Consider the following 24,045-nt stretch of genomic DNA (forward strand, 5'->3'; position numbering starts at 1 on the left):
GCACGGCACAACTAAAATAACGTTTATATGCAACACTTTGTTCAACAAAAAAATGAATAAAGTGAAATGATTGTGGTTCCATAACCACATCAAATGTCAGACTTTTGGACATTAAGACAAACGGAAAGGAAATAATAATGTAAATACTTTTCCAAGACTTTCTATATCTGCATAGGGAAACCTGCTCTTGTTATAACGCATTATATACTGTACATATGCAGTTATTTTACAGCGTTTGAATAGAATACATGATGAGCTTGTACAGCTTGTACAGCACTTTGGTCAGCATCTGTTGTTTTAAATGTGCTTTATAAAAAAAAGGTTTGATTTGACTTGATTTGATGAGCTGGATGCAGGCAGGCAGACTTATTATTAGTTAACCAAGCAAGTGCAGTAGTTGTTCTACTCACTTCCACAAGGCGGCCAATGTTGGCAATGTGTGGGGAAGACTCTCCAACTGTCTCATCCTTTTCCATCTGCAGAAAGAGAAGTGTGAAGAAATTAATAGATGGGTGGGTGGATGGATGGTTAATAAACAAGTCACAGTTGAGTAAGATGTACGTTTTCTCCAATAATGTGTACGCAATCAAAGACAAACCGATAATGTTTATTTAGTGTCCACACAAAGAGCAAAAGCAAAGTCGATAAATCCTGGGGTTGTAAAAAAAAAACACTCACCTGTCTTGTAAGGCTGCCACCCAAGTTCATGGTACCGGAGCCAGTCTTGGTTGTCTGGAGCCACAGCATCACAGTGGAGGTGAGTTTGTAGTGAGCCGTTCGTCCACTGGACTTTTCCTGCACACAGAACAAGACAAGACAGATACACAGAGCAATTACCGACTATTGTATTATCAAATTGTATTGCTTTATTTTTCCTGGAAAAGGAATGCTTTGTTTCATAAGAAGGACTGAACCCCCACCTGCACCTCCACCACATGGATGGAGTCCCAGCAGCCTTTGATCTTCTTGGATCCGTCCCCTGCCTTTTTAATGAGGATGACCCCGGCGAAGCCATGATCCAAGTCCCAGAGGTACACAGAGGATACGCCGCCCTCAAAGTACCTGACAACCACACATCAGGAAACATATGAAGGTGATCCTGGCTATTCTCATGGAAACACAGATGTGCAGCTTCAAGGAAATCCTTGCTGCACTCCCTGAGAATAAGAAATAAACTGTATTTTTATAGCAAGATATCTGCATGTATCAGATTTCCACTATGAGTGGACATTTTAAACCAATTGTAAATCAAAATGAGTCAAAATGGTTGAAGTAGGTTATGGCTGCACAGATACTGTATCTGTAAACATATGTTACGGTAATAATCAGGTCCTTTGTACCAGTTTGTTTTTATTCAGGATTAAGGCTGCATTTTAAATACATAGCAAGCCCGAGGTGTTCATCATCATTAAACGTTTTACTGAAGATATTACATATTATACGCGGGTCACATAAATGTGTTGATTTGAGATATGCATCCATCTTTTTTATATATTAGGTGCTATACAAATGAAGGGGTGGCATTTATCTTCTCCATTCTCACTGCTTTATTAACCCATTAAGACCTGAAGCCGACAAATGCCTTCTAAAATCAGTGGTTCTCAAACATTTTTGTTTAAGATTTTTTTAAAATGATCAAAATAGCAGATGTACAAGCTCGAAGCGCGGCACAAAGTGACACTCTGTGACACTCTGTGAGCTTGTGTATCTGCTATTGTTGAATAGCCAACACTAAATAAAAAAATAGCACAGATGCTTTCCCGGTTTTAACGGGTTAATACCATAGACTGTTTAAAAGAGATGGACGAAGCCAGACCGCTGGTTTCTACAGACCGAAAATGAAGCCGATTGTTCAGGAATTTGAAATCCGCCATCTCTAATATAAGCCCAAAAGCACGTCGGGAACAGGAACAGGAACCGGAAAACAATCCCCAAAGAATGCTATTGGTTGGGTAGCTTGTCAATCAAGAGCGGGGGCGGGGAATGAATGCTATTGGTTGTGTAGCTTGTCAATCAAATCATCCCTCCCCTCTTAGAGAATAGCCTACTTTATCGTCAATTTTAGAATAAATGGGACCATAATTTAGCAAAACGCATATCATGATTGAAAGGAGACTTTAAACTAGCGACTGGAAGCATATAGAATTTATGACAATTTTTATTAAGGTAAGGAAATCTAGTCTAAAGTTTGTCAAAAACCCATTCGCTTGCGTTAAAATTAATTCTTTCTGATACCTGCAGGGGTAAATCAGTGAAACTACAGGCCATTCATATGAACTGTCTCTTCTGTATTGGAGTCAATGTAAAAATCTCAAGCTGGCCCCTTGGCTAATACATATGCATCTCCATCACTAAACTCCTGTTCTGCTTTTGAACCCCGTTTATCCTATGCCCAGTGGCGTAACGCAGAATCGCGGGGCCTCCCCGCGAGAATTTCACGTGAGTGCATTTGCGTGCGCAGGGTCTAATTCGGTTCTATTTGACCAATATAAATCAACTTTTGTCTTTTTTTTGCTGTAAAAATATTTGTATCAGGCAGGCGGGGCCCCCCCCTGCTGGTGGCCCCCCCGCACCGCAGCACTTGCGACCCCTCCGTTACGCCACTGCCTATGCCCTTCATGCACCATCTCCTACACATGTCTCTCCCATGTCTCTCATTCCTCCCTTCTCTCTCCTCATCTCTGCCTCCTCTAACTGTAATATCAGAAACATTGTCACAATAATTGGTTACTTATTTTGTATTTATTTAGTTACATTTTGAGTAGTCAATTATTTTAACCCCTTTTTTCACCCAATAGTCATTATGGCAATTAACCCTCCCCACTCATTTCTGTGTTGCCACCCCCCCGTTGACAGGCACCACCCCAGCCCATGAGTTGCTGGCGCAGCACCAATGATCACCCTCCCCACCCAGCTTCCCTAACCCAGAACACAGCCAATTGTGTTTGTGTAGACACTCAGTCAGCCAAGCTGCATGCACCACAACGGATTCAAACCCCTAGACTCCATGATGATGATGATGGACAGCTACTTTAACCCCTGTGCCATCCAACCCGCCACAAACTATACATTTCTACTGATAATAGCTTAGTTACTATACATTTCTACTGATAATAGCTTAGTTACTATACATTTCTACTGATAATAGCTTAGTTAATAATAATAACAGAGGATTAATGAAGATCTTGTTTTCCTGTGGTACATAAAAGTTAAAAACTGAAACAAGCTAGTTCCAACTGCTCTGACTACTTGATTCACCACTTTCAATATGGCATCCCTATTTTGTGATGCCATTACAGGAAAAATAAAGTCTTCCAAAACTTGAAATATTGCTCATAATGAGCGATATTTCTGAAAACTTTTGAGCTTGTAGATTGGCTATTTTCACACGACGTCGTCGCATGATGAAGTAGAAAATAGGGCACAAGTGGTTAATAAGTCAAATGGATCTGCAACACTAGCTTGACATTTGGGTGGATAGCCACTTTCTCAGCGCTCTTTTCTTCACGTAAGTTGCATGAATTGTTGACTGTCAATCTTTTCTCAAGTATCTGTCTCACCCGTCTGTCAGACGGGAGTTAGTGCTTGGGAAGGCAGCAACACAGGAGAGAGCGCTTGTTTTTCCCTCTGACTATCACGAGTGGGTGGTGGAGTGCAGACTATTCACAATACGATGCATGTACACAAGCTGTCCTTAGCTAAGAGGATAAAAAGAATGCCCCTCAAGTTCCCAAAAGAAATGTTCAAGAGGGAATGAGGCTAGCGTACCAATCATTAGTCACCATGTGTAAATGCTGTGGCAGAGGTGCATGTTGTTTCTGATGTAATGACGTAGCTAAACAACGCTTACCCTCCACAACACCCTGCCCTTTTAGCCATCGCCTTGTTCAGTCAACGCCCTAACCCGCTGGCATCCAGTATGGTGACTTTATCAAAGTAACCAATTAGTCATATTCATTTGAAAATGCACAAAATAAATCACATGGAAGTGAATATGAGGCAGTGACAAATGTGAACGTTCCAATAACACGGTCTAAGCTATAATTGAAAAGCAAACAATATAATACCACTGAATTGATACACTTGAGTGTATTTCACACTTATTCGTAAGGTATTAATGTTGGCAAAATGGATTTAATACTTTCTAAGACTTTAACTCTCTCAGTGCCAAAAACGAGTTATCCCGAGTTTTTTCTGAATGCCCTCAGTGCCAAGAACGAGTTATCCCGAGTAAAAAAATAATAATATATATATATATATATATATATATATATATATATATATATATATTTATTTATTTTTTAAAGAATTTTCAGAACCCAAGATATCGTGATCCGAAGATTTGCTGCTCCATTCACTTCTTGTTTAACTTATTATTATTTTGTTTTACTTTTAAAAAATTGCTGGCACAGTATGAACATAGTTTTATTTCATTGGCACTGAGAGAGTTGTTAATAACCTACTGAAACCCTATTAGTACAGTACCATTCAGTTTAGAGCTAAGCAAAAACAGATCCAATAATGCAACAATGAATATAAAACACAATGTATAATGAAAAAAATGTAATGCCATAAAAAAAAGTAACAAAGTAATAGAAACAAGCGCATCAATTATACCACCCTAATACGCTCAGGTAGGTAATTCCAGAATCCAGTTTCCCAGGCAAAATCACTATTTATATTTAAGGTTTGGGGGCAATATTCTATTCGTTCGCATGACAGATGATAGGATGCATACCTTTTGAAAGAGAGAGTTATAACACTCTCCCAGACTCCCACAACGCTATTAGTTAGTTCTTGTATTTTGCGTGCAGTGCTTCACCAACACCCCTTGTGAGAATTACATTTTTGGAACTATACGGTAGTGTTTGGGACTATTGGTCACCAGATGGCAAGCGTTACTTCCGCATTCTTATTATTCTTATTATCTCTAAGCACACCTCACCAAATTCCAAATCAACTGCAAGTTGGTTTTGGCACTAAATGATTGAATATTTTATATATTTTATATATATATATATATATATGTGGTAGTTCCTCATTAGCTCTGGTGTGATGGTACTCACTAGCCTGGCATGGCCAGACTAATATCACTGCATAGATATTAGTGTGGAATCTGTGTGGAACCTGCATTTCCGAGGGGCAAATAAAAGAAATGCCTCTGGTGATAAAACCGCCCCATATTTGCATACTGGGCCCTGATTGGTCCCTCACAACTTCAGAGGGAGAGAAATGAAATCTATTGAGAGGGGCCAGACCTAATCTGCCAAGGGACATTTTTTTCTGCAATGGCAGATTTGTCTGGAACCAGGCTAGGTACTCACAGGTCTCTGTACTGGTCAAAGGCATTGTTGGCTTCCACCTCAAGTTTCCTCAGGCGGGCTGAAGGCATTGCGCCATCATCGATGGGGGGTTCGTACTTATTACTCCAAGGGGACCTGATGCATCACAGGATGGAAAACAGAACCAGAAAATTATATATCTCACTTTACTCAGCGACTAAAAGGCATAATGTTGTAAAACTCTAGTTGTTTATCTGGCACCATATATGACAATATTCCTATACATACAGGAGTTTAAAATTGTACATAATGATACACACTACATAACGATCGTGGTTAAAAAAAATGCAGTTGTGCATCACACCTGTAGGAGTCGCCGTCTCGGTTGTAATCGCAGAGCAGGTAGTCTTTCCCCACCACCTTGTCCCGGGCAATCTTCAAGGGCTGGTCCACAGACGAGAGGAGGTCCTCGCACAAACTGGGCACCTGCACACAGAGAGGGAACGCTCACCACATCAAAACAGACGTTTCCACTCGGCCTCCCAAAAGCGCCTTGCAGTAGTTACTTCCCAGCATGCCTGAACTCTGATCACCCACAACCTGTATTTTCACACAGGGTTTTTCAAGCCCACATTTTAAGAGGGTAAAATGAAAGAAGCTGTCTTTGTCAATTCAGTCCACCTGTGCATGGATGGCAGCTCATCTAGAAAAAAAAAAGAAGGAAGAAAAACCGTTGGCTGTAATGAGAAACACACCGGCCAAGGAAGACAGAAGAGTCTCGACATGCGATATCCTTCAGTCATTTTAAGTTGGGAATGAGTAAGACCTTCTCTTTTCCACATTCCTGTTCTTCTCAGTTGGCTAAAATGGTTTGGGGGAAATGGTAGGGGCGGGGGGGCACATTCGAAGGCATATAAGGGGGTAACATAATATCAAGAGGATAAGGGGGTACAAATTACCTCTCAAAGACTGACATGGACCCCCTCCCCTGAATCTCCCTCCATCAGAACACAGACACAAAGGAGGCCCTGTTCCCCCCGAACACAGTCCCCCACACCTGGCAACCCTGACTGGGTAAGACAGGGAGGTGTGTGTGTGTGTGTGTGTGTGTGTGTGTGTGTGTGTGTGTGTGTGTGTGTGTGTGTGTAGGGGGAAAAGAAAAGTAAAGAACAGAGAGTAGGAGTCGGTAAAGTAGGAGATGTGTGAGCGAGACGTGAATAGAAACAATGAGGAGGCAAAAACCCAGGTGATTCCGATCACCGGGGGTGAGAGTGCGAACGGAGGCAGGGCGGGAGCACCAAATGTGCCAGGCATTCACAGTGACTGACAGCTGCACTAATAATCACTAACAACCAGACACAACAAAGTAGGCCTGGAGAGAGCTAAAGCCCAAAAGGAAGGGAGGTTAAAGGTGAACCCAGAGGAAGGTGAGCAGGTGGGGGGTCTTTTGGGAGGACCGGATATACCCATGAAACAAGGTGCGGCGCAAAACACCGATCAAAGTGTGATTTGATTTGTGTCTGACTCAGCTTAATTTGTCAGATTTGATCACACACAGCTTGCAATTATATTTCTGAAGAAACGGATATGACTAAAATGAGGGTTGATTTATGGGCTTCATGGGTTTTGCCATGCACACTTAGTCATAACAATTGGAAATTTGAACTAATAATAATACATTTTATTCATAACGCACTTTACATTCTTGCAAATCTCAAAGTGCTACAGGGTTTAACCCATTTAGACCTGAGGCCGATTCTAAAAACACCTTCTAAATCCTGACCTAAGTTTTCTGAAAAACTTCAAATATAACAAATGTATGTAGCTATATACTGTACATAGCAACAGGAACCCCAAAATGGATCCCCATCCTGAAAGGTATAGTTACAAATAGGGGTTCCCGCTCAAAATGGGTTAAAAACATGGCATAAAACACCAAACCATCAGTGGACAGTGGTGCTCTCAGGTGTTCGGGGAGGGCATTCCACAGACATGGGGCTGTAGAGCAGAAGGCCCGGTCGCCCATGGTGCAGAGCTTGGTCTTGGGGACAAGGTTGGTGTTGGAAGAGTGTTTTTTCAATAATGATGATAAAAAGGTGTAAAGATGTACTTTCTTTATTGTATTGTATATCATATAATACCATTAAATCATTAACGGAATATAGGAAAATATATATTAAGTACAATTTGCTGAACATTTAACAAGCTACCCAAATCTGGTAATACACCTGCTCAACCCCACAATGGAAATGGGACAGATATTTCACAAACAACAGTGTATTTTTCATTACTTCCCTGTGAAAGGAAGACATACAGTAGCATTCAGTGGTTGGTTTGGTTGCCTTGTTCTGCCAGACAGACAGTAACTCACCAAATCAATGAGGTCACTAAGGTTCTTCTCAATCTGCTGGGGAGGCAGACGCCTCATCAAATCCAGGGCACAGTCTAGCTGCTGGTCATTCTGAAAGACAACACAAATGCAGCAAGGTCAGGTCATTCATTATTATCAGAGGTCTATATCAGGTCTTGAATGTTTTTCAAGTCAAGGACCCTTTAGCTGAGAGAGAGATGAAGCAGGGACAGCACTACATATTGTATATAATTCTGTTGCAGATTAAACCTTTTCATAGATGGCTTCATAGACTTGTTTGACAGCACTGTCATCAGTGTTGTGTTGGATTCATGTTAATTTTCAGACATTTAACCACTTAAACCTTCAATACTTAGTAAACCAGACCTTTCACTTTGATCTACAAGCTCACAACGCCTCTGCGAGCTTGTAGATCTGCTATTTCTGTCTAAAGTCCTCCTCAAAATAGGTACCATTTTTCCTACTCCATCTGTGTCTCAGAGGGCGGCTGTGGACACTTCAGAAACCCGCCTACCAGTGACATCATCGTTAGACCCTGCCTAACAATGATGTCACTGGGTTTCAAACAAGATTTCAATTTTTATTTAGATTTTTATCAACGCAAGAACGATGGCTTCCATTATAGGATGCTAACTTTCCAGGAATAAAAAGCCTGCAGTTTCCAAGTTGCCGTGCACCTAAAAAACTTAACCCAACAATTGAATAACAAATAATGTATGTTTTGTATACACATATAGGCTATTCACTGTGATTTTGGTTAAACAGGAGGTTAGAAAAATGTACTTATCCCACTAAGTAACCCTAATAATTATTTTTTAAAGCACCATACACAAACGGTGTAAACAAATAGGCCTATTTAGTGTTAAAAGAAAGTTGGCTTCTGGGGAGATGGAAAGATCAAACCAAGCTCTCACATTTCACCACAAGGCTGGAGGTAATGATGGGGACATGATACATTTTGTACAAGGTTATTAAGGGATCAAGCTCTATGAGGAACATTCACACCAGGACAGCCAAACCTTGGACTTCGAGATCACACCCATAGCATTTTACTGGAACCAAAAAGCAGACATGAAGCAGACAGTTGTCAACAGTAAAAGCAATGAAAAAATGCCACGGAAGAGGAAGTTCTGATAGTGCCTCGAAATAAACATTAGGCATAAGTGATGCCATTATAGCAACCACTCAATGAATGGGCTGTTTACAACTTAATACCAATTTGACTTGTTTGCCGATGTAATAGGGACAACCTGCGCAAGCATACCAAAAAGCTACTGTTAGTGATGTGTGTGTGCCAAACATTTTGACTATTGAGGAACAAATGCATTTCTGTCCCTAATTTCCCACCTTCTTGCTAAGGCAATGGTTTGATTAAAGAGAGGATTTTGTGTAAATGTAATTTTTGTTGTTACTATTTTTGTAAACACTTTACACCATATATATATATATATATATATATATATATATATATATATATATATATATATATATATATATATATATATAAGATAAGCCCCCTATACTTTGTCGTACAACACGTTGTGAGTTTGTGTAGTTATTTTCACTATTTCTGAAGTTTTGTGAAGACATTTTGAAAACTTGACCAAAATAGGGACACCAGGGTTAATGTGGTTAACAAATTAAGTGTACTAATAATAACAAAGTCTTATAATGACATCCTGGGAAGAAGCAGAACAGACAAGGGGCCACATAGCAGAGCCTTCCCCCAGGGGTTTCTCTGACATAAAAATGCAGTGAGTAGCAGGACAGGACAGGCCAGCCACAACATGAAACCCCAGGGAAATGTTCAGGAAGATGAAAGAACATGTAATACCAGGGAGGGAGGGTCCAAAATATTTTTCAAATACCATTACAATTAAATGGCTAAGCTATCATCTACGATCACTAATACTACTGTACTCGCATTAACCTGCGAGTACAGTAAATGATAGGAAGTAATAACAGTGTAATAACATAATAACAGTGTAATAACTTTAATAATCAACATTTGCTTTTCCGCATATACACCATTTTGCAGCAAAACGAATTCAATTGCATGTGACAATGACAAAAGGCTTGCCTTCTCTACAAAATACTGTAGCTTAATTCAGTCACACCTCACTATATGCACAGCTGCCTGCGGGTCAAAAGAAGAATAAAATACAAAAAATGGAGACCATTCTTTCCGTAAACACTTTTATCTTAAGGGTCACCCAGCACATAACATAAGTTTCCAAACTTGAAGCTTGTGTGGCTTTTTCTCCCTCTTTCAAGACGCTTTTTTTTTGCCCGTCCTAACATCTTTCTCAGCTGATTAATCAGTCTGCTCCATCAGACACCTGCACTCTCTGACAGTGTGTTTACCAATGGTCCCGTCTCCGTGTAAACACGCTCAGACCAACAGGCCCTTGGGGTCGAGGAAAAGCACAGAGCCTGAGCCAGCAGGATGGATGAGGTGAGGCCGAGGAGGAGAGAGAGGGGCTGGGGGAGAAAAGCCACCTGGTCTGGCCAAATAGATTAAGAATCTATGTAAATAGTATACTTTAGAGCAGGGGTTCTCTCAACTCTGGTTTCTCATTCTCACATGACATTTTGCCCAGACTTACAAGTCAGGACACCATCCCTCTAATTTGGTCTTTGTCTGGGACCCTGTCAAAACAATGCAACCCACTGGTTGTGAATCATCGCTGAACAGATCTAAACAAACAGAACATGTCGGATGAGGTTTCATCATAATCCATTAGTCAACAAAAGCTTCTTCTTATTTTGTCAAACAGCAATAAAAGACCAATCCTCTTGTCAAATATTCACAGGACCCCAATGGAAACAAGCCATAGTGCTTTCTTGGGTTTAATCCTATTTAGCATCCCTTTGTATAGAACTGTACTTTTCTGTGCTCGTTTTGCAAACTGCTAAAGTATTCAATCAATCAGCCTTATAAGAGAGTTAAGAGACCGAAATAATTGAATAGTAGCTTTAATGTTACAACAGAACAAATGACAGAGCAACAGCAATCATTTGCACTCCACTGACTGTGTGAATGTTAAATGCAACCATGGGCCAAAACGAAATAGTTCAACCCCCTGAGTTTAGGAAAACTTTGAAGGAGGAAGGAAGGGGTAGCCACTGCTCGACATGGTAAGTAAGGAATAGGAGGAGCAAGCAGGCTTATTATAGCGACAGGCAACCTGGCGTCTTGTCTATTTTAACCCATGTATGCTGAGTGCAGTGCACGGCCAGTGGACCGAGGTGTTGGAGGTGTCCACGTTCTTCTATTCATAAACTTGCTTCATATCCAAAACATCCTGTGCTAACTTTGTGCTGCTTGCAGCACCAACACTGTGCATCCAGCTATAGCAGCAGGTAGATCATGATCAGCTAGCCCAGCTAACAGGCTGTCAGATGCGGGGTCTAAACTCTTTTGGGGATCCATCCTCCAAGGTACTTTCCCAAACCAGTGTGTAAAAGTAGATGCAAGAAGAGGCGATTCAAAAGATATCTCGAGTTACCCCACCCGACGCTTCCTTATAAAGGACCCAAGCTAACGCTAGCAGTAGCTTAGCGTGCTAGCCTAGTTAGCACTAAGCTAACCCCCACCAAAAAACCTCCCCAACCACCACTGCCCCGTCGTTCCTCTCCCTCCAGCCCCGAGGCCCTTACCATGTCTGCGGCGTCCTGTAGGCGAGCTCAGTGGGGAACTTAGAATGTCACCGGTGACTTTATACGTTGGTGCTTGGTATTGTGCTTGTTATGGGTTATGGCTCCGGCTCTGGTGCTATTGTTGTTTTTGTCTCCCCCACCGAACGGATAGATGTTTCTTTTCGCCTCCCTCACAGACAGAACCCAACCCTGTCAGCGAATTATTCACTACTTCCTCAACCGGGGTACAGGAAGGAGAGGAGCCGAGCCGCCCTGGAGGTAGTGTTGCCAGGTTTTGAGAGATAAGCAACCGCGGGTCTATGAAAACAAGCCCAAAAGAAGCGCAACTACAGGCCATATGAGCACTTTAAACCTAGATGCATTGGCTATCTGGGAAATAGCCGATCTACAAGCTCACAACGCGTCGCTGTGAGCTTGTAGATATGCTATTTTCAATATATTTTTTTTAAAGGGGAATATTTTTTGAAACATTTTAACAACACAAATCTGGTACGGGGCTCCCTGGCATAACATATTTTCAGATGGGGGTCCGCAGACATTACATTTTTTTGGGGGGGGGTCCTTGACATGAAAATGTTTGAGAACCAGTGCACTGGTTTAAACAACAATTAGGAAACAAGCCCCAAATAAGCAACTACACTTAAGAAACAAGCCCCCCAAAAAACGCAACCAGCAAACTACCACTATTTCACAAGCAACTTTACAGAAAAACGAGCCCAAAGTCGCTTATAATAAGCGGACTTGGCAACACTGGCCTGGAGGAGAAAAACCCTGACAGATGCACGTCCGGGTCACTGTGGTCGCTCTGCTCCACGGCAGCCAATAGCGGAGGAGTAAGTAACGCATTGCCAAGTATGGAAGGAGAGCCATGGTTGCAGTCGACAACGGTCGTACCACGGTGTCCCGCGGCCGAAAATAGCCGATCTACAAGCTCACAATGTGCAGTGGGATGTGGGATGCCATGCATTGTGAGCTTGTAGATCTGCTAGACTGGACTACCTGCTGGACTTGACCAAGCAATACTATATCATGATTTTAAATCATAGTTCTAATCTAATGATCTAATCTAAAACAAGATGGGGTGACTCACTGGCTCCCATGTTGATCTCTGACATCATATTGATGATGACGTCAGTCTTACCCAAATATGGAGGGTCATTATGTTGTATGCAAAACTAGCTCTTACAGAGCCATGCTGTGGTGATGACAAAGGCACATGCACTCAGCTTTTATCATTTATTTATTTTAAATAAATACATTATTTTTCCTTTTTTTTCTGGGACATCAGTCATCTTCAAATGTGGGCATGTTTCAGCACTATCCGAGCAAAATTGACTTAAATAATAAAGTTAAAGTTATATAAAAAAAAAAAAATCATAAGGAAATATATATATTTCAGAAGATATATTTGAATAAATAATAATAATAAAATACATAAGTTGACCTACTCCTTCTGACCGTGTACGCAACACATTTGGTGCCGATCGGTCCAGTGGTTCGCGTGATTGCCTCTGGACAAACAGACAGATAAACAGACAGACCCCTTTTACGGATTAAGCCTCCTTCAGAGCCATGTCGTAAAAAAAGGGATAAGCTATTTACTTTCAATGCCTTGATTCATCTATCATGGTTTTAATGTTCTATGTTCCTTAATGTTTCCCTAAGAGGTTCACCAGCTGCTGTTGGTCTGTCAGTCATTTAGAATATAATTGTGTGTTATTAATATTCTGTGGTTCTTTTATTACCTAGAACATTTGTTTTTCCTTGAGATGATCAGCGGCTGCTGATTTTATAGATCTTGGACTTCATGTGACCAGCCTGTGTGACATTACTTATAACGTATGACTCAACGTATGATTTCCCCCGACCTGAGCCCCATTCAAGCTGCACTTTGTAACTTTCCTCTTCTACCCCAGATTTGAACCTGGTTTCCTGCGCAAGTGCAATTTCTTTTACCATTGAGCTAATGCTGATTCTGCCTGCTTGCTCAGGGGATACGTTGAATCCGTGTCAGATCCTTTGTCTAGGTGAGACATGACCTTTGACACGATCTAAACGTCTCAATAGAAGAGCAGGGAGACAAAATACAACCACCCCAATTGTATACCGGTAAGTTGTATTGTATTAACATACTCTACCATACAGATTGGACAAAATTACATTTTATTCATAAAAAAAAGTTACATTGTGCTGCTGTAATTTCCATTATAAAATAAAAGTTCAGTAATTGAAAACATATAAAACTTGTCCTAAGCTGGCCTCCTGGCAGTGTACACAAGACATTTGGCAAGGATCGGCCCAGTGGTTTGTGAGATTAGCTCCGGACAAACACACAAATGGACAGGCACACAGACCGCACCCCTCCTGCAGAGCCACACTTTAAGAGCGTCACATTTCTTCCAGATGCAGTGTCCCCAGTACATCTGACTGTTGTAGTCTCAGTGTTCTTTAGCTCTGATTCCTATAACCTGACTGTGACCTGCAGCAGCCAGGACTCTTTTACAACCAAAGCTGCTCCCAGGAGGGAGGAGAAAGTTCAGAGATCATGATCTCGGCCTCCTCTCTGAGGGTTCAGTAGTCTGTAACCATAGCAACCTGGTCAGCTGGAGCAAGACACAAAGCAAATTGAACCATGTCAGCTGGATTCAGAAAAACATGTTTCACTTTTCATGTTTTTTTTTCTTTTTTCAGTAATAAGTTCAACAACTAAAAGCTTTCTTAAAATGACTTTGACTTTCATATGAAAAACCATGTCTTCATCCGGATCTCTCTGTTGTGGTTTTACATGTTGTATGTTTGCTTATGGGGTTCTTGGGTAAGAGAGTTCCAGTACCAGTGCATCTTTGTGAGTCCTATTCTCTGTGGGTTTGATCATCATGGTGTTTGCTGTCATCATGGTCAATCCCATGGATATAGACTCCAAAATCAGGACTGAAGTGACAACTCTCTGTCATTCCTCCAAGTTTTTCACTAATGTTCAGAAAATGAATTAAGAGATTGACAAAACTATATTAGTTATTATTTAATTCATACAAAATCATTTTTGTCTGGGATTACATACTTTTATGTTAGTAAATGAACATATTTCACTAAATGTCACTACATTTCAAAGTAAAAATACATTTAAATAAAAAATAGAAAAAAAAAATATTCGAATACAAATACAAAATAATTGTAATTATGTATATAAAACATTCGTAAGTAAAAATGTTAAATTATAATATATATATTACTTAGTGATGTGCTTTTATTTGAGATAAAGTGTGTTAATATGACTTATTTTTACAGTGTTACAATTGCCCCGACCACTGTTACAACTGCCCCCGTCACAGGGGCAATTGTAACACTGTGACTCATTGCATTCAAATTCATATTTTAGTCTTGTCCTTATTAGTGAAAGCTTAAAAATTATTAATTAGGGCACATATATATGTTTCTTATGGCAAAAGATGACTAGGATATTTCAAGTAGTCTGTGAATTATGAAGGCAAATACAAAAAGTGTTACTTTTGTCCCCGATCTCCCCTACATAGTTGCATTGTGTAAACAATTATAAATTAAGATAACATTTTACAATATCAATTCATGTTGGACATACAGTATATTGGCTTGGTTTGGTTCATAATATTTCACTCTCACTTATATAATGACACATTGTTAGAAGTCCAGTGTGTTAATTTGGTCATTTTATTGACAGAACATTATTATACCAGGTCCATAGGCATTTACTTCAGGATGGTGTCAGAATTTGCTTCAGACAGCTGTTTGTAGAATCGCTCCTGATCCTCTCGGGCCTTCTTCTCTGCCTCTTCAATCTTACTCTCCTCTTCAGCAATGGGCTTCAAGTACTCAAACCTCTGTTTCCCATACAACATGCCAAGGAACAAGGCAGACCATCTGGCCGCCTTGATAAGAGGCGACACTGCGACTGGAGGAACCATGGTGCTGCTACTTCTGTCAAACGAAGTGAATTTCCAAACTCTGTTCAATTTCTATACAGAGTTATAATTGTCATTAGCATTACTTGACCGGTGCACCAGCCTATATGGACTTCATGAGGCCAAACTATAATGTCAGTCATCTATGACATCTATTATAAATAATATATAAATCTATAAATGCGTAAAAAACTCACCGTCCGACCGATTGACTTCGAACTTGGCATGTCTATGGCCAATGACCCCGAGGTTGTTGGGAATTTGGTCGGACCGGAGGTTGTCCAGAACTAAAAATCCACGAATCTCTGTCTGTTTGCCTGTCTGTCTGTCTATGCCCATAGCCTATGAAGATCCCTGATGTCATCAATATGATGTCATAGTACTGACATCATAGACTGACCTCCATATATATACTATAATAATAATTGATACTGCACTAAGTACTCTGACAATGGGTATTCTTACAACAAGGTATAAAGGGTTCTCTGACAACAGGTACAACAGGAATTGTATAACCAGAGGGGCATGCGTTTCCAACTGGCGTCAGCCTTGTACTGTATCTCATGTGACTCCAGATTTGGGTACAGTATCAGCCCAACCAAAGTCCCCTTGACTTCCATTATACAATTGAAGTCAAATATTTCAAAAGGCACAAAACATGTTCTATTATTATCTGTTATTATTATTCTGTTATATACGTACATACATCATGGTTTTACTTTCTTTTCTGAGGGGGATTGATTAATGTCTGTGTGAACCTGGGGTCTGGTGAGGGGGTTAAGAAGTGACCCGCACAGACAGACACCCAGCCCAACCCTCTCATAGATGGCTAGCCTGCTGCAGAGCCTCGCCATAAAAACACAGTTGGCAAAATGTTCAGTATTTATGTTGAGTATTTATTCGATCGATCTGGTAACACCCACCTATAGAACAAACATGTGTAAATTCTCCGTCTACAGCACTGCCTGCCTGGATTGCCCTGACCCCATCCCTTAACCCTCCAAGACCCGCAGTTGTAATATTACAACATTTGTATTTTATCAAAAACATGGTATAAATCATTTGTTTTCCTGTTATTCTTTCACCTAAACATCATCATTGGATCCTATTGTTTAGTCTTGCAATGTCATTGGCCGGGATATTTGCATATAAATACCCCCCACAGAGGCAGGAAAAGTCACAACTTGAAAATCCTTGAAGGAAGAACAATCTCTTTTTCACTGGACAGGATTTCTCACAAAAAAGTAAGTAAAATGTCTGCAATAATTTTTTTGGTGATCATTAGAATGTCTAGAACATGTACATATGATATTATTGGGAAAGATATCCCCCAAATGTAAATTAGAGCATGCTTTATACTTGTTGTTTTTTTACAACTCTGGGTCATAGTGGTAGCAAATAGCAATGCCACCTGTTCACCTGGCTAAGTGGAGTCTTATAGTTTTCACAATACATTTATACAATTATGTGTATTTTCCCCACATTGCATTACTATATATATATATATACCACAAATAACCACAAACATTACCAAAATGTTTTGCTAAAACATTATAGGCAATGAAATGTTATAACTTATAAGCTAAAGCAGTATATTTGTCTTCGAGTACAATTGGTTAAAACATACAAATTGGTATGTGTGTGTGTGTGTGTGTGTGTGTGTGTGTGTGTGTGTATATATATATATATATATATATATATATATATATATATATATATATATATATATATAAATACCAATTTGTATATTGTAACCAATTGTACTCGAAGACAAATATACTGCATCATTAGCTTATAACATGTCATTGCCTATAATGTTTTAGCAAAACATTTTGGTAATGTTTGTGGTTAGCAATCAGTGTATGGTAATTGTTCATATGGGAGTCGCCCAGTTAAGAATCTCTCATCATTGTTCATGTGATGGGTGTTGGGATTGCCCACTTACAGTCATCCCCAATCCCTTTGTTAGGCTAAGCATCATCATTCATCACTGATGGTGCTAAGTACCATCATCACTGATGCCACTTGTGAGGATAAGCAAAGTACAATAGGTTGGCCAGACAGTATTGTGTGACTTGTGAAATATGTACCTGCAGTGAGATGTGCTAGTACTAATGTACTAATGGTATTTCTTTATTTTCATTTCAGAATGCCACAAGCAAGGAGAGAGCCTCGCTTCACTGCAAGGGATGTGTTGGATATTGTAATGAATGGAGAGAGTGATGTGGACATCGACTTTACTGAAACTGATGAAGAGTCGGATGAAGAGGCCTGTGGAGAGGAGTCCAAAGAAAATATTCATAATGTACTGTTCTGAGGCCCAATATTATTCATAATGTATACTGTTCTGAGGCCAAATGATAAACCATAACCATATAAATGAACCCTTAAGTTGTTTTAGTGAAGTATATAGACATTTGCCATGCTATTCTGACAGTGAGTAAAATGGCCTATAGGAAATTCTGCTACCCGTTAGACCCACTGTTGTAATATTACAACATTTCAATAAAACCTTACGAAAACTATTTTTTTTAAAAAACATTATATTTTCCTCTCCAAAGTACTCCTAAAACACCATCTGAAAGGTTGACAATTTTTTTTTGTAAGTAGAAATATATCCGGGTCTTGCAGGGTTAAAAGATGTGGTTCACTGGCATCCTTTAAAACAGCCCTGATAATTCATCTTTCAGGAGGCCAAAGGGGGAGGTAGTTATCACTTCTCCCTTAGACAGGCGACCCCCCCCCCCCCCTTTTCTTTACCTCCACCCCCCGCCTCCCCTTTTCTACTCTGTACATATAGTGTTTTATATATTTGTGATGATATTGAATGTTTGGTGCTATTTTTTATATGTTGATGAATTGAATAGCTTGGACCCCAATGGAAACAAGACCGCAAGGACATCTTTGGTGTTATCCTTTTAGACAAAGTGTTTGACTGTACTCAGGCTGTTTTACATTTCTGTCTAATAAAATATTCAATCAATCAATCAAATTAACTACAGTATAGCCACGAAGACTTTAAATCAACTCTATCAAGACAGGTAAGTCACAGTTAGAGTATTAATCTTTTAAGTGAAAACTAATGATTTCAGACAGTAAAGGCTTTTGGAGAAACTGTATAATGCTTTCTAGTCATCTATTCTAAATTGTATCTTGTCTGTCACATGTGTGTATTTCTACAATGTGTCGCATCACGACCATTGTGAGCTTGTAGATTGGCTATTTTGAAATGGGAAAAATGTATCTTTTGTAATAATAATCAAAATAAGTAACTAGTAACTAAAGTTTTCAAATAATTGTACTGGAGTAAATTAGTAAAAGTATAATATTTGCCTCTGAAAAAGTAAAAAATACCTCAAAATTGTACTTAGTACAGTACTTGAGTAAATGTACTGTTTATAGTAGCCTACACAATATAAGTCAACTCAACACACACTTTAAATAAATCCAGGACACAGGAGGTGATTTGGATGAAGGCACTAAATGCAGACCATTTAGTGAGCTTGTAGATCTGCTATTTTTTGTACATTTTATACATTTGAAAACTTGTGAAATGGGACATTCTACATATGAGTAGCCTACTTTCCGCTTTTGGTATTCTACACTTTTGTACTTTTACTCAAGTAAATTCTGAATTCTGGACTTTTACTTGTAACAGCATAATAGCATTATAATGATAATAATAATCATCATAATAATAAAATATATAATAATAATACAACGGGGTTGGGTGGGGTCAAGTCTAGTCACATGACTAAATGTAACATATCGCGAGATTCTACGCAGCAGTGTTTCCTGAATCCTGACAGCTGAAAACATGGCAGCAGTGGAGCACGGAAAGAAATGGGACCGGTGTCTGGCTGATACAGTGGTGAAAACGGGTAACTAATAAATCATTACATTTACGTGAACATTCGCACAGTGAATAGGCGTACTGGTCAGACTATATGCAGTCTCTGTCTCGACCATCGTAGAGCTGACGTGAAGACCCTGGCTAATCCATTTGCTACGTTGTGTACAATGTCTGAGGTCAACTGATGCAAGGTTGAATATAATGTGATTGGTAATTGTGGAAAATTTTGTCTCATTGTGGCCATTAAAGGCCTAATGGAATATAACATACATTTGCTACACAATCACCTGGATTGCTGTCTTTTTTGGATTGCGTGTGTACTGTCCCTTGCTTCCCTTATCGCCACAGCCGCGTATTTTGGACCAGAGCGATGACGCGGGATACATCAGGATAGGTGGGCACTATATGGACAACTGGGCACCTCGATGTAAAATTGCCTATTTTGTCCGAAATGTGAAGGAAAAAAATATTTGAAAAATTATCTTTAGTTATGTAAAGTATATATAATGTGAACATGCACGGTACATCATTATCAGACTTAATTGTATCTTTAATTGTGTACTTCTTGTTTATGCCCCAAAATGACTGGATAATAGTGGATATACAGGTTTTGTAGCAATTGTAGAACTATTATATCTTAATTGTAGAATGTTTAAGCATGTTCTAATCATGTATACTTAACTTTATTTAAACACATTTTCAAAATGTGTCATTTTTTTTACATTTTGGACAAAATAACCAATTTAACACTGACGTGCCTACTCTTCCTTGGTGCCCACCTATCCTGTTACCCGCATATTAACGGTCTGTTAAAGGCACAATGCAATATTTGACTAATCCTTTTACAGTTGCATCATCCCTGAAGAAGTCAACATTCCTTTGTTTAATTTCTGAACATATAAGCAGTTAACAGACAATATTTTGCAGAGTGAAACTCCAACTCGCTATAAACATGTGGCCTACACTCAGAGGATGATCTTCAGGAATATTTTAACCCTGTATTGCCCCATGCAAGCTGACAACATAAACTATCATAATCCATATACTTTCGTTATGGCATGCTTAAATTGCACCGCATGTCTCAATGAATAAATGTGAGTAAACAGATTCAATGCTTATAGGCCTATATGATAATATATTATTGACTAATGCGTAATAGGCCTAGTTTGTCACGCTATTTATGATTTGTCTGTATGTTCTGTATACAGTATCTATGCCTGTCCCCTAAAAAGTACACCAATCATGCTAAATATACATGCAGTAGAAGAGGAAGGGAAGTCCGCACACTAAGAGCTCCCAGTAGAAAAAACTATTAGATTAAGTACAACGTTTCGACCCTGGCCGGGTCTTCATCAGGTCTGATACAATACAGGCTGAGGCTTGTTATATTCAAACAGAGGACAGCATCGCAATCAATAGCAGCTGTGTGCAGGACATCACATAAGAAAACCACCTCTGGCCATATAGTGAAACTCATGAAAAGAGTGTGAAAGTTAAATAATACTTGAAAATTTAATATCTATTTTTTTCCCAGTGAATTTCTTGCATACACTTAACATTTTTAGTTCTGAAGTACTTTGTATGTGTGGGTATTTATAAACATCGCTATTTCCATTTGGCAGTGCATCTTCACTACTGAATACTGCATTGTGATTTGTGTGGCTACATTCACAAATGACACATCCTTGGTACTATTGATAGCTAGAAATTGGACATGGAGGCCACGTGGTTATTAAACTCGTATGTCTTGTTATATTGACCCATGCAGCACATCCTGCTGAGCCAGCCTGCTGATCATGCACATACCACATATACTACATATTCACATGTACATGCGTAGTAAATTCCCTAGGCCTAGGGCAATATTTACACTCCAGTTAAATTAGGCTACACATAAATTAAAACAGATTTTGCGTGTGGTTTTGAGTCCCGGCTCATGTTACGTGATTACAGCTCACACTGCTTGCTTGCTCACTTTCTTCTCTCCCTTAAATGGACCGCTGAATCCCCATTACAGTTAAACAAAATCAACCCCCTGTGTGTAAGCTGTAGGCCAAAACGTTGTGAAATCCACATTGTCCCCACAAGGGTGCATTTGATGGTCGGGCTTGTAAGCGGAGACGTATCAGACTGAGCACAGCGAGATAGGAACAACAGAGCAGGGTGATGTACTGACAGAAGGGGAGGAGAGGGTGGAGGCTGGCGCAAAATAAAAGGGGGAGTCCAACTGTGAGGATGTCCTAATAAGTTCATTACTGCAAAACTGCTGCAGATCTGCACAGTGCACACATATTTGGCCATCTCTCCTACTGCTGGGCAAAAATCACTTGGAAAAGGGGGGTTTCAAAGGGTGGAGGATGGTAAAAGTGAAAAGGGGAGAGTGTTTACAGAAGTAAAATGTTAAAACTTGTAATAAGTAAGAGTACACGCTAACTTGGAAAGAAACGAGAGAAAATGGAGAGAGGGGAATGGCTTGTCAGTGCCAGTAACAAAGATGTGTGGGATGTTTTTGCTGTACTTGTGGTCTTGTTTAACATTTGTAAGTTGTGTAATAGAGAGCAGTCTGACTGTTCTGGCCGTGGCAAGTCGGTCACGCTGCATAGCTCTCTGAATCCAATTAAGAGTTAGAGGGGCCCAAATGGTTGTTTTTTATGTGTTTCTGTGCTGGCTGGCCTGAAGTTGGGTGTGGTGTGGCCCGCAGCGAGGTGAAACTAAGCACAAAAACACATTCCTCTTCATGTTCCCCTCTAGTCTGCACAGTTCTGTATCTTAATACCCCAGCACTGGTGACTTTAATGTAATCAACCACCATCTACGTACTCCAGCCAAGCTACAGTCCTACAGCACTTGCCTTTCTGTACACCATTAGTCCTTCTGTCTGTACCTCTGTGCCTTTTGGTGTCTCTTGTCTGCTGTCATAGCTCCTCCCATCCAAAGCCCCCCCCCCCCCCCCCCCCACTCTCTTCCGTACACTTTTTCTCCTTTCTTTCTTGAAGTTCATGTTCTTACCTCTCAATGTGTCACCTCTATTTCTAATGAAGAATGTCTGGCTAACAGGTGTTACATACCAACTCGGGGGGTCAAAGATCACAGTAGCTGCTACTCACCTCATTACAACAGATTTACTTCTCTGCTCACCTGAAATGCTCCCTTTTTCTTTAATCATGTGCGTCCTTTTTGTCTATGGATGATTCAAATCATGCGTTTTCTCTCCCCTTGTCTCCCGTGTGTAGTAACTGGCGTTGGTGTTGGCATCGTCTTCTCTGTGCTTTTCTTCAAACGTAAGTATTGTGTGAGAGAACGGGGCAAACGTGTAGTTCTGTCATCAATAATACGACCCCACAGCCACTTGTAAGCTAATGTATACCTCCTCTTCAGGACGCACATGGCCTGTGGCGCTGGGCTCAGGAATGGGACTGGGCATGGGATACTCCAACTGCCAGCATGATTTCAAGTCACCTTACCTGCTTCATGGCCAGATGGTTAAGGTGAGTTCACAATTAGGGCTGCAGCTATTGATTATTTTCTTCTATCGATTAAGTGTATATATCAATGAATCAACAAGGGGAAAAATATATATTTTAAATAATCAACTAAATTGATTAGTCTGATTATTACCCGTACAATCGTGTGGCGCAAAATGACAGAAAATTGCTGATCTGCAAGCTTACAACACGTCATATCGCACACTTTTATCTGCTATTTTCAGTATTTTGATTATTGATTCTTTTTTTATAATCAATTAAATTGATTAGTTTGATTAACTGTTGAATTAAATTGCTCATGACCTGGAGGTTATTGTACATGGGCTTTTCTTCTCCAACATGTGTGTTCTTTTTTTTTTTAGGACCAGTAGAGAAAGGCGGATGCGGAGTTGTCTTGAAGGAAGCTGCTTGTCCATGTTGAGTGTCGTCGTTCTGCTGCTCATTTAATTTTTGTCCTGCTACTACCGCCCAGTGTAATTATTGTGTGTACTGTGTATATTCATTGGCAGTCAGTATATATTGAATAAAGTGATTATGACATACCGCTAAATCTTCTGTGTATGTGTGTACTTGTGCAAGCGAGAGAGAGAATTAAAAGGGGTCTGAGGCTGGGAGGTAATTTTGTGTGTTAATGAGTTGGGGGACTTGAACTCCTGCTGGCTTTGAATGGGAGCCAGGTTTAGCATCTGCAGCCCTGGAAGGGGGAGGGGGGGCTGAAAAGGAGTGTTGCACAGAATTATGGCGTGAAGAAGTACATTGATGAAAGCACATCTAGCCTGACACATGTAGAATTTAACAAAGTGTATTTTAAACATGATGAGTTTCTAAGTAGTGTGGGGGAAATTGGTAGCCTGGAATTCCAGACGGAGGAAATTGGAGGCAGCACACTAACTTTGTTGTGTGAGGTCATAGAAATGTATTTTCCTGTTTATAAACTAATTAAATATACAAGTAAATTGCAGGAATTTCAAGCAAATGTGAATAGGGTTTTAGAAGATGGTAGGCCCCTGCACACTGTACACTCATCATGAATGTGGTTAGGCTACCAAGACAGTAACAATGTACAGTGTAGTATGATTGCTTGTATCTGTAAATAAAGCTATGCCATGTTCTGCACTTCTGTTTATATGCGTGTCGGATAGGAGTGTGTCTGTATAGGGGTGGTTAAGCTTGTGCCTGTATTGGATGTAATCTTACATGCCTAGTCATTGGTAGTGTAGTGTTTGGTAAAACCGTTCAAGTCTGTGATTGATCACTTCTACGTGTGTGTGTGTTTGCATGGGTCTGTTATTATTGAGTCAGTTTGTTTTTCTGTGTGTGTGTCTATGTTATGCATGCACATGCACACGTTTGTCCAGCCCCCTGGTGCAGCAGAATTTGTGGAATGTAATGGAATGCCATTTCTGGACTGGAACTCAGTCTTATTACTAACAGGTGAGTTCTGCACTGTGCACGT

At 40.0% G+C, this 24,045-nt stretch overlaps 3 protein-coding genes across 4 annotated transcripts in view; 1 reads left to right on the forward strand and 2 right to left on the reverse strand.

Annotated features, from left to right (window-relative positions):
• The window catches only part of capzb (capping actin protein of muscle Z-line subunit beta), a 16,231-nt gene extending 4,686 nt beyond the window's left edge, over positions 1-11,545 (reverse strand). Inside the window, exons 1-7 of one of the 2 annotated variants that reach the window (XM_080424815.1) lie at positions 11,314-11,545; positions 7,654-7,743; positions 5,647-5,768; positions 5,325-5,438; positions 921-1,062; positions 679-795; positions 411-476 (exon numbers count right to left, since the gene is read on the reverse strand). In XM_080424815.1, coding sequence (XP_080280941.1) covers positions 411-476; positions 679-795; positions 921-1,062; positions 5,325-5,438; positions 5,647-5,768; positions 7,654-7,743; positions 11,314-11,316 — 654 coding nt within the window. In that variant the 5' untranslated portion in view covers positions 11,317-11,545. The remainder of the gene's footprint in view (positions 1-410; positions 477-678; positions 796-920; positions 1,063-5,324; positions 5,439-5,646; positions 5,769-7,653; positions 7,744-11,313) is intronic. The other variant, XM_080424816.1, reaches the window with a different exon arrangement.
• Positions 11,546-14,993: 3,448 nt separating this feature from the next.
• LOC308082810 (ATP synthase subunit e, mitochondrial-like) lies at positions 14,994-15,269 on the reverse strand. Its single transcript, XM_080424830.1, has one exon. The coding sequence runs from the start codon at positions 15,252-15,254 to the stop codon at positions 15,039-15,041; it is 216 nt and encodes a 71-aa protein (XP_080280956.1). The 5' UTR covers positions 15,255-15,269; the 3' UTR covers positions 14,994-15,038.
• Positions 15,270-19,021: 3,752 nt separating this feature from the next.
• LOC308082809 (MICOS complex subunit MIC10-like) lies at positions 19,022-23,139 on the forward strand. The gene is made up of 4 exons (XM_080424829.1): positions 19,022-19,132; positions 22,338-22,385; positions 22,483-22,592; positions 22,952-23,139. Exons 1-4 carry the CDS (start codon positions 19,069-19,071, stop codon positions 22,958-22,960), a joined length of 231 nt encoding a protein of 76 aa, XP_080280955.1. The 5' UTR covers positions 19,022-19,068; the 3' UTR covers positions 22,961-23,139.
• The last annotated feature ends 906 nt before the right edge of the window (positions 23,140-24,045 follow it).

The sequence above is a fragment of the Gymnoscopelus braueri genome (assembly GCF_963280865.1).
Source record: "Gymnoscopelus braueri genome assembly, chromosome: 3".
NCBI classification, from domain to species: domain Eukaryota; kingdom Metazoa; phylum Chordata; class Actinopteri; order Myctophiformes; family Myctophidae; genus Gymnoscopelus; species Gymnoscopelus braueri.